This window comes from Molothrus aeneus, chromosome 5, assembly GCF_037042795.1.
Source record: "Molothrus aeneus isolate 106 chromosome 5, BPBGC_Maene_1.0, whole genome shotgun sequence".
Taxonomy (NCBI): domain Eukaryota; kingdom Metazoa; phylum Chordata; class Aves; order Passeriformes; family Icteridae; genus Molothrus; species Molothrus aeneus.
In genome coordinates this window covers 8,082,232-8,099,857 of record NC_089650.1, presented here as the reverse complement: position 1 = coordinate 8,099,857, position 17,626 = coordinate 8,082,232, and the positions used below count along the sequence as shown (strand labels likewise).

Sequence of the window (17,626 nt, the reverse complement as noted above, 5' to 3'; positions counted from 1 at the left end):
TAGCAGTCAGACTTGCATAAAATCAGCTGGTGTTCATGTGGTGGCAGAGAGCCCTACAGGCATGGACTGTTCCAGAGATAAAAAGTACCAACAGATCTCAGTAAGGATTTCAGTTAGCATCTCTTGAGTTTCTCAGCATCAGTAGGCAGCCTGAAAATAGCATTCCTGTGCTGTTCCTTCATATCATTCCCCAAAGCAGGGGCAGTATATTTGTTTCCCAGAAATAAACAAACACAAAGTTCTGATCAACAATACCCAAACATCTTTTCACAGAAGCTGTGTTCGGGCAAAACTGTCACATGAATTGTGTTTGAACATTCATTTTCATTTCCCTGTGCTCTATTAGGCAAGCAGTGGTTAAAGGCTCCCTTCCACATCCCTTTGCTTTGACACTGTTTGGGGACACGTTGTACTGGACGGACTGGAACACGCATTCCATCTTGGCCTGCAGCAAGTACTCCGGGGAGGACCTGCGTGAGATCCATTCCAACATCTTCTCCCCCATGGATATCCATGCCTTCAGCCAGAAGAGGCAGCCAAATGGTAAGCTGTCTTGCTGTTCTTTTTTTAATTGCAATCTGGAACTGATTTGCAAAAATCTTTAATTAGTCTTTCTGTATGGTGCTGGGTGGCTTCAACCATGTCATGATGCAATTTTTCCAGTGCAGAGAATAGCAAAAGATCCAAAGGGAAACCAGATATTCTCTGCATTTTTGTAGGGCTTTTTAAGTGCAAGAAAACCCCCCCATCTCTTACACTTTTTTTCTGCCCGACACATTTATGCTCTTGTCGTATTTTTCTGTTTCCTGTACCATAACTTCAGGCAACACAGTATTTTTATTTTTCTAAGTGGTAGCTCCTGAGTGGAAAGGAGTGTTAATCTGACAGATGATATTAAGCAGGACTAGCTCTGTGCACTGTCTTAACCATTGTGTTAATTTACTGTATTTGCATTTTGTTTTTATATATACATTCAGCACCAGCATGCTGAAGAGTTTGTAAAAATGAGAAGAGCAGAGCTGAAACAAAGTTCTTGTTTAGAGCCAAGTGCTACTTTCCCAAGAAGGGAAACATTCAACATCCGTGCATTTTGGTACTATAAGTACCCCACTACTCAACACTTGGAAGTAATTTTTACTTGTTCTGTGTTTATCATTTCCTCCTTTAATCTGTGTTGCTGCCACTGATTCTACCACTCAAATGCCATTTGTGTCTTAACACATGATATGAGGTCATTCGTTATCAGAAGCATTAATCTGTGTGATTTATGTTTAACAGCTACAAACCCATGTGGAACTAATAATGGTGGCTGCTCCCACTTGTGTTTGATGTCTCCTACCAAGCCCTCTTATCAATGTGCATGTCCCACTGGTGTGAGACTTCTTGAGAATGGAAAGACCTGCAAAGATGGTAGGCTTTGTTTTTAAAAAATCCTTTAGATTAAGCACAAAGTAGCTTTTGGAGGGAAAGGGGTTCTTCCAGCTGCACTATATGAATGATGCATGTTAGGGGTGGCAAATTCTGAAACTATGTATGCTTTTGCAGTACAGATAAAAGTGCTTGGAAAATGCCCTCTACGTTGTAAAAAGGAAGAATTCTCATGACTGAAGGGCAGGTTACCTCCAGTTACAAAATTTAAGTTGCAGTTCTATCTCTGTCACTAACTCCCTTTAAGTTTTGGGGGGGCTCTGTTGTTGCTTTTTCTTAGAGAAAAAGATACCTACATCCTCTGCTGTCTCTAAAATATTTCTGACATTGATCATATTAGATTGTACAATAGCTCCTTTTAATTTTTTTTTAAGTCTGATGTCCATTTATTATACACACACCTGACATCTCTCTCTGAAAATAATGACATGTTTTTTAGAGGTGCTAAAAGCCCTAAAACTCAAGACATGATCAAGATTTAGAGCTGCAGTCTCTGACCAAAAACTGCATTTAGTTTCTCATTGTGGGCTAATATACATGATTTTAAATTGTTACATTTTGTAAGTGTAGGTCTTGTGATGTTGTGTTGTGGTTGCTGTAGTACACTAACAGGCTCAAAATTAACACTGGGAGATAATTAGCTGGATCATAAATAACCATCTTTCATGCAGATCATCTCCCTAGGACAGAAGTAAATAGAAGAAGAAATGATACAGCAGAGCTTGGTGTAAATAAGCCAAATAAAATGGATACAGAAATATTTTTTTAATTGGAGTTTTATATTTCAAAAATTATTTCAGGTTTGTCAGCTATGTTCAGAGTTTTCTTTAATTTCATGCTATTTCATGCTCTCTGCTGATTATTTTTGAGTGTCTCTGTGAACCTTGTTAAAATAAATTGCTGCTTTTATGTGAAAAGCAGCTCCCAATTTAGCCTGGCAGGATTGTTTATAAGAATTTCCCAATACACAAACAAGATGTTTTTCTTCCATTTCCCTTGGTGTAAGGAGAAGCTTTAATAATACTGCTCTGGGTTGGTTGTATGCAGTCAGAATGTGACACAAATCCATCTGCTTTTTCAAAAATACTTGATATGCACAGATAAATTCCAGTGTATCAAAGTAAATTACCAAGGGTAAGTAGAAGAATGGTACTAAAAATCCACCCCAGAACCTTATTAAAAGGATTTTTCATGCAGAGATATTCAGAATCATCATTTCACTTTTTTAGCCATTTCTAATGTCTCAGAATTTATAACTGTTGCTCTTTTCTCCCACTCCTTGAACATGAGAAGCCAAATTTTCTGTTCCCAGTCAGTCATAACAGGTATTTGATTTACAGAATATAAGCCCCCACTGTACTAGAAATATTGTTAACCAAGTTGCTACAGTATTTTGTCCAGTTGTATGCAAAAAACTTTATACAGGAGCATTTCTCTTATGCTTGTCAATATCATGTTGCATTTTAAACAACCATTCTCCTGTTTTATCTTTTGGGCACATTCTGCCTCTGCTTTTTCAGGAAAAAAAAGGGTGGGAAGAGGGGAGAAAATTGAGACTGTTTATTTAACTTGGTCTTAGAAAGGAGACAGCACATAACCCAGATGAAACAACCTACTCAAATTATTCATCAGGTCCATTGGTTTTGTGCAGCTTTGATCCTGTGCAGGGCTAATTTCTGACATACTCATGCAAGAAGTTCAGCATTTAGAGCTGAGCATGCCCCAAAACTGATATTTTTTTTCACTCCTCTCTCCCTGAAGGGAGGTGCAGATCCCTAAGCAGACTTAGGGCTTTTGTGAGTGACTTACAACTTTCCAGAGCTCTTCAAGGCACAGATCCCCTGGAACTCCTTCCTTCCTGTAGGTGCAATGGCTGCAATTATTGATTTGGGGGAGGGAGGAGAGCAGGGCACATGAACAGAGCCAGAGTAGTCATGGACCAGAGTTCGAGAGGTAAATCTGGATTTGTCTCTGTGGGGACTTCCTTTCTTAGGCTCCTCTAGGACTCCTGGGAAGTAAATTTATTTTCTCATTTTTAAGTGTGCAGAGGTCGGATTGGATTGATTCTAGTTTCTTGGACTGTTTTTTTCCCCTTGTACTTGCCTGTTCTCTATACCTGCTGTGAAAGTAGAGCAGAACCCTGAGAACTGAACATTTTCACTTCAGATAGTTTCAGTATACATCTCTAATGCTGCAGTGCTGATTAAATCCCCATTTGCAATTAGAATGTGTACATGGCCATGGGAGAGACTGGTGACTGAGAAGTGAAGAAAGGTGAAAAATTAGGCTGAGTTTCTCTTCTTTAAGATGGTTTTGTTTTCTAGCAGTAGACTAAAATCAGCCTGGTTCCTAAACCAAATTGTTTCATGGTGAAATGAGCCTCTTTGAGGAGAGAGCTTTATTTCATGCTGCGCTGCGGAGAATACTGGGCTGTGCTGGAGAGATTCTGATGGGTGAATTTTGAGTGTGTGTTTGTGGTGTTTGCAGTGCTTTGGCATTGACAGATGATGCTGGCAGCCAAAGGTGAGGCTGGCTGACCCTCCCTGAGCAGTTTCCATGACAACCTAGCGTTTTTGAATAATCTTGGTTTATAGGAAATCTTTTCCTCCCTTGCCTTTCTCCCAGTGCTAGTTTCTCCATTTTTGTAGGGTTTTTTTAAATCATACCTTCGAGGAGTTTTATATTTCTGGTAGGATCTGTGAATACAATAACACACACACGTTCCAATTCTGAAATATTTCTTCACAGTGTTTCAGGAAGGGGTGATGCCTTAGAATAAAACTAACTATTTTTCTAATACCTGATAATACAAATCAAAACAGTGAAGTATACTGAGAAGTGGGCTTCTAGCGAGGTTTTAGCTCCCCCATTGCCTAGGTGAAAGTTAGTAAATCCCTGTCCCTCCAACAAAAGAGAGGCAAAGTAAGTTATTTCATGGCCAGATAGTCCTCTCTCAGTAACATGTGAAGCAAAGAGTCCTTTCTGAGCACCCAGGCAGGACTTGGGTCTTCTGCCAGAGAGCTTTTAGCACCTTGTGTCATATTCTTGGTAATGTATTGTTCTTGTTCACAACATACCGTAATTTCTTTTTCAGTGTTGTGTGTTCTACTGTCCTGTTTGGCAGTGCTACATTCAAATGATCTTTTGATAGTTGTAAGACAAACCTGAATTTTCTTATATCAATGAGTTTGTCATTGGAGTTAGATTCTTACAAGTATATGAAGATCTCTCTGTGCATGTGCTCAGCTTCTGTCTTTGCCTGTAAGGAATTTGATTTGTGTCCTGAAGTTGCTTCTGCCAACAGTGAAACGTGGTTTAAACTGAGAAAACTAGTGGCGACTTCAGCTGGGCAAGGAGGTGTGTGTTGCCTCACAAAGAAAAAGCAGTGCTTCATGCTTCAATTTCAGCCTTGCTTCGGCCATTCTGTTCTCTTCCAGGAAAGGAATCTTTCTTTTTGCCCATGGATACTCACATTCTATTTCCCTGGTAGGCCTGGAGGCAGGAAGCAGAATTTTACACTTCCTTTTGCAATTTAGGGCTGTCCACTGCCTAATTTGCTTTGTCAGAAATAGCCAGGGTCTCGATTTGACAGCACAGATCAGGATGTTAGTTTCATACCTTCATTCTTTCATTTCTTTTAAAGGAAAGAATAAATATATAATTAATTGCAGATGCATGTTCTTTTGCCTTTGTAGTTTTAAGGTTGAGCTTGCATGAAAATCTCTACTTTGTATTGTTGTATCAGGGACTCTTTGACAACAGTGACTTCAAAACTGGGGGAAAACATTTAGGAATTAAATGTTTTGGTCAAATGTTAAGTAATTCTATTTGGGATGTATTAATAATCGTGATTTCTCAGATACAGGGAATGCATTATACATGTCTTAGGTCTAGCACTTCAGTTGTATGCATTCCTGAGCATGTGTCTGTGTAGCTCAGCAACCACTGATGGTTTTAAAGTTCAATAACTTACAAATGACTGAGGCCTGTATATCATTGAGAAGATGTAATTAATTATAAAGGTTAGAAGGGCATTGGACTTAAAGCTGTGCCATAGCATGTATCTTCGTGCTTGCTCTGATTCCCCCTTTCTCCCCCTTCTCTTGACTTCAGCTAGCACACAGATTTAAATTATTTAGAATTTTAATAGTGAATCTTTGAGGCAAGCATTAGTTCCAGTACTAATGTAATGCACCGTCCATGAGCTTGTAATCCCAGCTTTCAAAGTGCTTAATAAAAGTAGGCTAAAGCTCTCAAAACTAAGAGTCTGGAGTAGTAAGGCTTATATGTCCATATTTAGACAAGTAAGGGACTTGACTTTCAAAAAATTGCTAACTCTCTTGAATATCCTGTGACTTGAGGCAGTGCTGAAAAGAATCTCGAGCTTAGTCCACAAGTTGAATGGTTTAGAAACAGAGGGAAAACTGCCTCAGGTCTGCATATGTGTGTGAGATCAGAGTTCTGGCTGCAGCCTCCATGTACTCTTTGAAAGCATCTGAGCCAGCTGAGGTTTGAGGAGTTTTATACGTTTGTGACTTGTTCCAGTTCCCCTAATAAGTGCTGATAAAATTTTTTTAAAGCCAAAAATAAAGTTATGCTTGCATGCAGCCTGCATTGTCTTTTCCTTTTTTTGAAATATGATTCTGTACTCATGATACTCTCTCCCTCATGCTCATCATTAGAGGCTTGATTTTTCTTAGGCATGGCAAGAGGTCTGGAGATCCTGCTGTCATCTTAGCTTTTGCTTCATAACTGATCTTTGGAGTAGAAGTGAACAAAATTGATTGGTTTTGTCATGTCCTGATACCCTTGAGTACCTCGAGCATCTTCTGAGTGGTGATCAGTGCCCAGCCAGGTAAACTTTGCACAGCTGGTGTTTGCCACACTTCTGAGACCACCTGGGGTTCTTTTCCCTGGCTGTTCTCAAGGCGGTAATGGGATCAGTCTATAAATACTCCCAGCTCTTGCTATTGTCAGGACAAGACTGGAGCTATTCAGAGCCATCTTTCCCTCAACCTGCCTGGAGGTGTGATGCTTCTCTGCTGCGGGTTTCTTTTTCCTGAGCTGAATGACTTCTGATCTAACTGAGCAGCTGAGGTGTTGGTTTGCAAATGTTTGGGTAATAGCTCTGAAGCAAGCTTTCAACTTTTTATTGCCTGGTTGGAGGGCTCAGGGCTGGTGTTTGATGGAGGGATTGGAATGCTGGCAAAGCCGCCAGATAAGGACCATGAAATTCTTAGCTCGGGGTCCAGAGTCCAGCACGGGGTAGCTGAAAGCCACTCATTTCCCAGTGCTGAATTAAAGTTTAAACACATGGGTTGTTTGACTAAACAACAGGGTTGCAGGCTGAAAGCAGGATACTGCAGCTATTGAAATGGGTTGTCTTTGGGAAGAATGGGAAGGTCAATTGGTCAATTTTAAGGGTGAGTTTGAGCAAGGGTATGGTTATACTGAACTGAGTCTTTCTGGAAACCTGGCATTGTTCTTTGAAATGACTGTCAACTTCAGCCAGAACACACAAATTATTTTTAAATTATCCCTTACGCTATTTCTGTATATGGTAGACAATATATATATATTGAACTCTGAGGCTAGGGCATTTGCTCAACCTTAGGTGTTTTTAATATGTTTGTCATTATCATGTTTAATCCATTTATGTTGGATAAATGACTGTGAAGTTGCTAAGAAAATGTGGTAGGGGTTTCTTTCTTCCTGGAACCTAAGTTGTAGGGATTAGTGATGTACTAAGACTTTCTATGAACATAATACACCTGTCTGCCTGAGTCTTGATGCTGAATTTTTTGTTGTACATAGTAGCATCAAACACAGATGAACATAGTGACTACTGTGTCAAGATTAATTGCTTCTGTAATTATAAAAAAAAAACCCTCTCAACCGGGCCTTTTTTCCATTGGCTGTGTCTCGTGCTTTACAGTATTTTGAAGGATACATCGGCATGTAATTACAGGTTCTCCCCTGCTGATTAATTAATGCATAAGAGTTACTCACTAGAAGAACAGCTGAGTAGTGTGTACATATATTTCTGAACACAAGGTGTTTTAGGACAGAGGATCCCAAAGCTGGTCTTAGTCCATTCTGGACTACCAATCAGAAACACTTGTAATAATATCCTCAACTTCAGTTGTTGAAAGGTGCTGTTTCCTGCAGCACTGTGAAAGTGTCTTAGAGGTTTTTAACACCTAAAACGTGCTGTAAATGAAGCAGTGGCTGCTTTGGCATCTTTCCAAAGTTTAGCATGCAGTGAGATTTCAGCTAGCACTGACATCAATCACTGTTTTTTTTTAAAAAAAAAATTGGCATCAGACACCAAAATTATTCTTTCATCAGCAATTTACTTCAGTTTTAGCTCTTTCAGTCTTCTAGCTCTTATTTATACCTCTTACACATCAAAATCGAGACATGGACACAATGTGGCTTGGCAATTGCTCATTTTCACTGCATGTTCATGCATTTGTTTTCCTAAGCCTTCTCCACCCTCCCCCTCATCCTCCATCAGTCCCTGCCAAAGCCTGTCCTCTCACTCTTTGAGGAGAGCCATTGCACCACACTTTCCCTGCAATTATACATGCATTTTTCACCTTAGCTCAGGCTTCCCTCGGGCCTAAGCTGCTCTTATCTCCCTAAGACTCCAAACTGATAAGCCAGTTTAATTGGAATGGGGTGTGGTGCATGTTTATCCTTCATTACCTTGAAAACTGGGGACATAGAATAGAAAATTAAATGAAAATGAACTAGATTAGACAATAAAGGCAACTGTCGTTGATAGTACCATTAAACATGCTGAGTTGCCTATGTGAAAACATCTTCTGCAGTGCAAGCTGATCTTAGTTATTTATTGTGATTCTGACTTTTCACCCAAAAGCCAGCAAGGCTTTTGTATGCTTTGGCTCAAAATTACTTTATAAGACACTGTTATTTATCTTTATGTCTTCAATAAGCTTGTTCTTAGCAAATGTGGGAGAAGGTCACAGCCCTCCTGCTCTGCATGGTCATTGAACAGTGGTCTGTTCCCAAATCTGACTTCTCCAACAAGAGTTTCTCAAAAGAGTTTTACTCGTGGTGTTCTGTTACATTTTCTCCATTTATCAGGCGTTGTTGAAATATGCAGCTTGTTTGTCATGGTTGTCCTCTCACCAACAGCAGCAAACAGTCAGTAAATAATTAATTTCTCATCTAAGAGGTTGCAGGCCATCTGTTGATTTGCATAAAATAGCAGCATAGTTGCTGCATATCTGTTTCAGTAATTTGGAGGAACTATATGGATCGAGAATATGTGCAACATGATACATTCTGGGAAAGGAAAGGAGCACTGAATTTTCTCTGTAAACACATCTGACTTGTTCTGAAGAATAAGCAGAGATATTGTGAGCAACTTCACATTTAGAATGGAATTCTCTGCTGATACCCAGCAGTTTGGTTGGGTCCTGTTGATAAAAACGAGAGCAGGCTCCTGGTACTAAAGTGATTTCAGCTTTTATTATATAAAAAAAAAGAAAGGCCTAAAGCAAGGGGGCCCATGGGCCCAGCAGTCCCAGATGGAGCATGGAGCAGCACAGATTCAGTGGGTCAGAAGCCCCTTTTTATCCTTTTTTTTGTCCCTTTGGACTGGTTTCTTTTTGGATCCTTCATTTGCATGAAGGTTTAAGGTGCTTGATTGGCCCATTACAGTTCTCTCCAGGCTGGCAGGTTTCCTTTGGGGGGTGGTGCACTTTACTTAGGTGTATTACTCTTTTAACCCCTTTTACAATATAACAACCAAACTAATAGTATATGCTTAACAATCTATCAACTATTTTTTACAACAGTTTCTAACTGTCAGAACCCAGGACATTCCTCTGGTTGCCCTGGGTGATTTGAGACCCTGGCAAGGGGCTCAGAGACCTTGGCACGGGGTCAAAGACACCTGTGCCTTTGATTTTAGTCCATGGAAAAAATTACCACCTTAGTGTGAAGATTTACAAGCCACAAGAGTTTGAGTAGAATGATAATTAATTTGTCACAGGGTGAAAAAGTAGAATTTTGGGGGTTTAGAATGGGGGTTCAAGAGGCAAGATGGAGGAATCTGGGTGTGTCCTGTCCTTCTTCTCCTTCTTCTTGTCCTCCATCTTCTGCTGGGATGGTGACACTTCTGGATTGGTTTAGAGTAGAGACACACTCTCTAACATAGGTGATAGGTATTGGAAAATTATTGTAAATAAAGTACTCGTAGTTCGTAGTATAAAAAGTTATCACCACCCCAAGGGCAGCCACTGTGCCACAACCCAACCTGCCAGACAGATCTCAGCAGGTCAGAGAAAGAATGTAATAGATAAGAAAAAATAAACAGCCTTGAAAAACAGAACCAACGAATCTCAACTTCTTCAGCAGTCATGGGGCTGGGAAAAAAACCTTTCTGATACCTCGGGGGTCATCTCAACCACAGAAACCTGAGATCTAACCTATTTTTAACACTGTGAAATCAAGGTAGCTAGACCATGTTGTTGGGAAAGAACAGACTCAGGTTCTCTGTTTCCAGGAGTGTTTCCAAGGTGCTTTGTCCTGTTCCTGCAGGTGCCACCGCGCTGCTGCTCCTGGCCCGCCGGACGGACCTGAGGCGCATTTCCTTGGACACGCCGGATTTCACGGACATCGTGCTGCCGCTGGAGGACATCCGCCACGCCATCGCCATCGACTTCGACCCTCTGGAAGGATACATCTACTGGACAGACGACGAAGTGAGGGCCATCCGCCGCTCCTTCCTGGACGGCTCGGGCAGCCAGTTTGTGGTGACGGCGCAGATCGCGCACCCCGACGGCATCGCTGTGGACTGGGTGGCCCGCAACCTCTACTGGACGGACACCGGCACGGACCGCATCGAGGTCACCAGGCTTAACGGCACCATGAGGAAAATCTTGATATCAGAAGACCTGGAAGAACCCAGAGCTATCGTGTTGGATCCCATGGTTGGGTGAGGAGCTGTTTGGGAGCGTTTTGTAACATATTGATCATGCAAAGAAGATACCTCTGTCTGCTTCTGTGTAGATAGTGGTAAACTATCTACATAGTTTATCTATCTACTATCTGTGTAGTGATAAACTTCTGAGCTTTCCAAATGAAAATACTGGGATTCTCTGAAAGTTAAGGCTCTGAGGCACAAGCACTGCTGCTCTATTTTGACCACCTGGGTAGTCAACTTATGTGTCTGTATTTTATTATTTTTAAAAATATTTTTGTAGACTGCGTGAATCAGCTTGTTTATTCTAGCTAATAGCACTGGTTATATTGTCTTGCTGAGCAGACTGATACAGGAATTTTGTGTGTTTGCATGCCAATTCTTTCTGAATGGTTTGGGCATTCTTACCTAGGTAAGGAAATATTTCTGTTTTATGGATGTAACTTTTTGCGTGCTATGTGGTTTTGGGGAAGAGCAGTCCAGAAGATGCTATAAGAATATTGGAGGTTTGGATTAATAAGGTTTTGTTTCCTTTTCAGGTACATGTACTGGACTGACTGGGGAGAAATCCCAAAGATTGAGAGGGCAGCATTGGATGGCTCAGACAGAATTGTGCTGGTGAACACCTCGCTTGGCTGGCCAAACGGGTTGGCACTGGATTATGCAGAAAGCAAAATATATTGGGGAGATGCCAAAACAGACAAAATAGAGGTTTGTAACTGTACCTGCATTTTTTATTCCATGAAGTTATAGAATGTAGTTTTGCTTTTCAAGGTGTTCATATTCTGATACAGCCGGAAAGGGTGATGGGATGGTGGTTGAGTTGTGCTTTTAGAAACAACTCTGTTCTTCTCAGCCTTTGGGCAAGTTACTTGCTATTCTTCCCACAATTTTTTGCATAAAATAGAAATTATATCTATGTAGTAGAGCTGTCTTTGTAAGAATGTGTGATAAGGACTTGTTAAATAAGTAAATTCTTAGGTCATCAGGGGAAAAAGCTTTTTACTGGGATTAATGTATATAGTTTAAAAAAAAATTATCTTTCAGTCTTTGCACTGCTCAATTTAGAGCCTAGTAAAATATATTTTAAAGAAATAAATCTTCTTTCACATGTACTTATTTATACTTCCAGAAGTCCTTTATACTTTGCATCTCCCTTGTTTAATTAGAGTTTCAGCAAGAGCATAGATTTTCCTTTTTTTCTGACAAGTCCAGTTGAAACGTTTAATTTAAAAAAAAGACACTTTTTCTTCTCTCCCACATTGAAAGTCTTGCATTTATTTTTGTTGTGTAACAGTTACGAAACAAATTTGGCATTTATTATCTGTCAGTCTTTGAGAAAATAGTATTGTTTAGCATTTGATCAGTTTGCTGTCAAAAGCTTTTGATGGAAGTGGAAGACCTGACTGCTACCTGGTGCTCAGGTCTGCCTGTGCTGTATCCTGGTAGATTTGCCTTCCTTTGAGAAATTAGGGCTTTCCTTGTTGATTCCTAACCGTTGCAAATAACTTTGAGCACTTTATCATATTTGGCACAATCATATCTTTTCTAGTCTTAAAAAGTTGGTTTTACTCATTTATAACTACAAATAAGTCAAGGTGAAGTCACAGTCATGTGCTGGAAGGTCACATAACTGTTAGCTCTCCTTTAGAGCCAAAGTAACTCCAGTCCTGCAAGGTGAGTTGCTTTGAAGCAGTCCTTGAGAGAGCCTCAGGGAGCAGAATTTTCTTTGTCCTGAAAACAAGATTTATAATCTGTAATTCTCCTAATATTACACCAGCTCTGAAAAAAAGAGGAGACAATAGTCTTAGTGATGTGTAGAGATTTATTTATTGAGCACTTCAGCCTTGATACTGTCTCAGCCTTGAATGTATTTTGCAAAAGGAAAGTTAGGCATTCTTCACCCTCATGTTTTCCAGAACACTGAGATTCCTTATTCATTAATAGTAATTCTATTCAGTGCTGGATCAGTTTGTGGCAGAAATTTTCATCTAGATCAGGCATGAGCTCACTGCTGCAATTCTGTCAAACTGGCTAGAACACATCATAGAATGTTTATATCAACATTACAGTGTCTGTGGCAGGACAGAAGATATCTGATTTGGCACAAAGGTTCTTTGGGACAATTTCCATTTCATTGTTCTTAAATCAGTGTAAGCCAGCAAAATGAGTTTGTTCCAGGTTGTCATGTACCATCTCTGCAGGGCGTCAGAAAAGATTTATCACTCTAAGAATTTCAGAATTACTAGTTATTTTTTCCTATGAGTCTCCAAGTGTTAGAGTTATATTACTGCTGCTGCTTTTTATAAAAAGTTAACATTTATTAACTCTTATCAGCTTGCAGTAAATGTTGAAACAGTCGGGCTAAAACAGAGAAGTTCTCCCACAGTTTTTCTTTGGTGCTTTTGGACTTTAGTTTTGTTTGAGGATGTGGGTTTGTATTTTTTGATTCCTGAAGGTGTTCATTTAGGCATATGTGACGCAGATCTATAAAATTTTGTGTAAGGTGACCAACACTTCCCACACAGACACCTTTTTTGACAGAAGATGTTGGTCCTTGTAACTAATGTTAGGTGGTGGGTGCAGAACAAACAAAAGCAGATGTTGTAAGTTGTGGAAATGGTTGTAGATATTAAAGGCTTACACGTGCTACTAGGAAGATTGAGTAGGTTTGTGGAAGGGAATTCCACTGCAATTTAGTGGCAAATAAAATTGCCTCTGAACTACAAATCACTGAACTGTAAATTGCTGTAGAAGGAAGGAGTCTTCTTGAAAAGTTTCTGTATGTCTTGCCTTTGTTATACAGTTCTGTGAGTGTAAGTGTTGATTATTCTCTGAGAAAGGATACTGGGATGGGTAGACCTTTGGATGGAACCCATACAGCCTCTCTTCTCCTGTGCTGAGGCCATTCTGTCATGTTCTTCCTTAGATGCAGTGTTGCTGCTTGCTAACTGCACTTCACAGGGGCAGAAAGGGGCTGAAAATCAGTGACCCTACCGTGGTAATGATCAGCACACATGTTCAGTGTGGCTTCTGCAGTTAGTAGAGCATGGAAGGGCTCTGTAGGATGCAGTGGGGGTGTCCATCCAAGAGAATGGTTCAATCTAAAGGGAATTTTTTTTTTTTGTCCACACCTGTCATGATTAAGGAATGGTGCTCCCCAATTTAGTGCTCCCACCCAGACTCTCCAAACCACACACCTCTCACTTGCCCCAACAGGATGGAGAGGAGAATTGGAGGCACTAAAAGTAAAGATCACTGGTTGGGATAAGAATAATTTACTGAGAACAGTGAGGAGATAAGAAAACTAACAGTAACAGCACAATAGTAATGACAGAAAGAAATGATTCATTCGGACTATCCCTGACAATAGAAAAAATTGGATGGCTTCCTCTGCTGTGTTTCCTCAGTTTGAAGGAACCACTTCTCCCTGGAAGAGAGTCCCTTTTCCCCACTCTCAGCATGACTTGAGGGGGTACAGAATAACCTCCAGGTCCTGGCCATGCCCCCTCCTGATTACTGCAAAAATTAATCCTGTCCTGGCCAGAACCAGGACATGTCCTACCCCTTATTTTATGCCATGTACATCATGCCCCAGTCCTACTCCTTCCAACTATATACACACACAAAGTACAGCTCTCATTTCTGTAGTCAATGGCCATCCCCCCAAAATGTCTATTAATTTAGTCCATGGCTGTGGGTTTTATCTGTCCCAAGTGTCTTCCTGAACAAGAGGACTGTTGTGATGTTGGCTGCTTGCAAATTACATCAGGAGCTCGTGACTGGTGTGTCTGGAGCAGTCCATCCTCACTGTCCATGGAGTTATGGCATGCAGTGACAGTGTCATTTGGCAACCAATATTATACAGCTCAACATCACACACTGTTCTCACCCAAAAATTAAATCCCCCTGAGGTACCCATTTTGTTTCCACATCACTCACCAAGTGCACCCCAGTCCTGACCAAAAACAATCCCACGGATGGGTTTGCCTTTGCTTGAGGCAGAGCTGATCCAAACTGTCTTCCCTAACACATTCCTTATAGACACCACAAGGACTTTATCCCCTTCTACAGTAAGTGGAGATTTCGATTGGGCAGGGCCAGCTGGACTGGTAGAGCCTCTGTTTTAACTAACCAGGTGGCCTTTGCTAAATGTACATTCCTATCTTAATCTATGATAGCTAAAATACTACTAACATTTCAAGTTTGCTCACACTGCCTACTCTCCAATGGCAGCCAGGAATCTTGAGGAGATTTTGCTGCACTTTCCATGCATCATTTTCTCACCATCCATTTTTTTATATCTGTGTAAGAGAAGATGCTTTGGCCTTCAGTAAATGTTTTAAACTTATATTTGAAGAAAGGACACTGGCGTAGGTGCAAGAAGAAAGGTGTTTGTGACGGGTTCCTAAGATGAAACTTGGAATTGGACATGAAGGCATCAGAATAAAATCCCTGGTCCCTGCTTTGCTTCATGTGTTTGTGTATCGTTGAAAAGGGGGGTAAAAGCAGGAGAAATGCATTTGTGTACTTGCCTTTATTGCCTTTTTCATACATGATTTTACATACTTGGTGCTTTTCTCATTTTACTCGCCTTTGCATGTGGGGATTCCTCAGAGTCCTTATTTAATTGCAGGGGTACCAAACTGAATGTCATTCTTGCAAGCCACGTTTCTGGTTTGTTTGTGCTGCATAGGAGCTTTTATTATTTATTTTTTACCCACTGATTCATGCTATGCTGTTCTGGAGCCCCCAGACGATAATAAAGCATCAGCAGGGGTTAATGGAGACTGGTAGGGGGTACAGCAGGGAGCTTTTGTTCCCATTTTATCTGGCAGCCTGCAGCAGGCAGAAGCAGGCTGTGGCTCAACAGCTTCGTCATTTATCTCGGTCAGGTTTCACTGCTGATAAACTTCTATTGAAATGGATGGCTGCTATTGTGCTTACCAGTGGGGAAGATTTCTCATTGACTTGCTACAGGTTTAAAGCATTTTCCTGCCGTGCTATGAGGTTAAAAATGTATGATCTGCTCTGTTGAATTGGTCTTGTGTTTTCCTGCTCTAGTGAATATTTGTGTTCCTGGCACGTACGCTACCTGTTTTAAGGCACAGGTTGGATTTTTAAATGGTCAGCAAAGCTGCTATTGATAAAGCAATTATAAATGGCTGCATGCATGTGTGGCTGTGTGTGTTAAGGGGAAGTCATGATGATATGGCTGATTTCTCATAGTTTTTCAATCTCTGCTTCATTTTTCTTTATTCATCCTCTCCTATTCTCCATTCTCAGAGCCAGAGATGGCACCTACTAACACCTACTAGTGGTGAGTGTAAAGAAAGGATGTACCTCCTGCTCAGAGCCAACCTTTATCTGGTGATTTTTGAGTGCAGCTCCAACTCGAAGTGTTTGTGCATTCCCAAATCTATTGGCCGTGCCTGGCATTACTGTCTCTAATCCTCATGATTAATATGGAAAGTATTATATCCTGCTGTTTTTCAGCCTAAGTACACACCAGTGTTCAGAACTCAGCCTTGCTGGACAACAGAAAAGCAGATGCTGCTAAGACTTTATAGAGCACAGAAATCTTGAACAGAGAGGACATTTTTGTCTTTGACCTAGGAGCTAATAGTCTGGCATCTAGAGAATGCTCTAATTCATATTTTAATCCTGAAATTGCAGGGCTATATTTTCCTCTGATGACAAGTCCCTCAATTTTACTGCCACCCTAATAAGGAAATTTTGTTTTCTAAGTATACACCAATTATTTTATGACTGAGAATTTTTTTCTCATACCATTAGTCTTTGTATTGTGAAATGCTGATGACTTGCAAGCCTGGTTACTGATCCTACCCCATCCAGCCTACTTGAAGCACAGGTTTGAAAATTGAGAAGCAGAATCCATTATATTCCTAGCTCTTGAAAACAGCTGCTTTTGTGTACTTGCATTAAACTTTTGCAGGTATGAGAAGTAAGGTAGTTGAAACAAATGCCTGAAGTTGCTTTGCTGTTTACTTTTGCTTTGGATAGTTGTGGCACTTGGGAATTTCATTCAACAAAAAATAAGCATGTACTGTAGAGGGTAGGGACAGATTCCTGTACTCCATCCCACTTTCAGAAATTTAAAGCTTATTTTGTTGGGGTATTTCCAGCTATTTCTTAACATCTGCTAAGCCTGTATTAAGAAAAAAATATAAATTTTTGAAATTAGTAGTAGAGTAAGGATTTATTTTTAAAAAACTCCAAATCAGTATTAGTTTATACTTGGTGTTATTTTCATTTGAGAGGTTTCTTTTGAACTTCTGAATGAAATTTTGTGATGCTGACCAAGATAGTAAAGCTTTATTGAAAAGCAAACAAATGACAGCTACAGACAACATATTAGTAAGGTCTCCTGGCTGTTGCAGAGCTGGATACAAGGATTTGAATGGTCCCTTGTCATGGACTCCAATGCTGAGTTAGGACCTCCTGGCATTGTAAGCTTGTTACTATTCATTAAAAAAAAAAACAAAAACATTTTTACTTTGACTTTCGAACATAGGGCTACAGAATTATCACTTAGAATCATTGAATTTTGAGGGTTAGAAGGGACCTCTAGAGATCATTTTGTCAACCCCAGGTGTTTTAATGCAAAAATAAAAAAGAAACATTTAAAACATCCATGCTAGTTTTAAATTTGGAACATTAAAAAATTAACTTTTGATAAATTGAGATTACCTAAACAAAATTCAGATATGGAAAGTATGATTATTGAGACCTTACATTACAAGCCACTTGTGCTGAGGAGTTCTCCAAGAAGTCCTGAGGGATCTGCTATCCCAGGCTGTCATGCTTCATGGGACAGGGAGAGGTTCCTACCAAAGAGGCTACTGAGGGAAGCTCTTGGGGAGATGGAGCCAGAACTCCTGCCCAAGAGTAACTTGACTCTCTGATCTGAGTACCAAACATGGTAATTTTCTAAGTGAAATTACTGCCCTAAAAATTATGTGGAGAAGACTTTGGCATTCAGTTTTCAAATGGTTCTTCTGTCACAGATCTGCAGTTCATCCTGAAATCTGTAGTGGGTTTCATCTCATGAGATGTAGATACATTCAGCTCATTTAAATTCCTTTATGTTGCCTTTATAAAAATGTTGGAAATCAGCACTTCCACACTGAAAATGTTTAGAATATATTAGATGAATCCTACTCTAAAAGCATTGAGTTTTTTTCCTGTTACCTCTAAGGAGAGCCTGGAATCACCATGTCAGAG

General features: G+C 40.2%; 1 protein-coding gene across 1 annotated transcript in view; it reads left to right on the top strand.

Annotated features, from left to right (window-relative positions):
* LRP6 (LDL receptor related protein 6) overlaps positions 1-17,626 on the top strand; it is a 114,836-nt gene that overhangs the window by 57,603 nt on the left and 39,607 nt on the right. The window contains exons 4-7 of the mRNA XM_066549626.1: positions 347-543; positions 1,279-1,410; positions 10,000-10,396; positions 10,921-11,092. Of these exons, the coding sequence (XP_066405723.1) occupies positions 347-543; positions 1,279-1,410; positions 10,000-10,396; positions 10,921-11,092 (898 nt within the window). The remainder of the gene's footprint in view (positions 1-346; positions 544-1,278; positions 1,411-9,999; positions 10,397-10,920; positions 11,093-17,626) is intronic.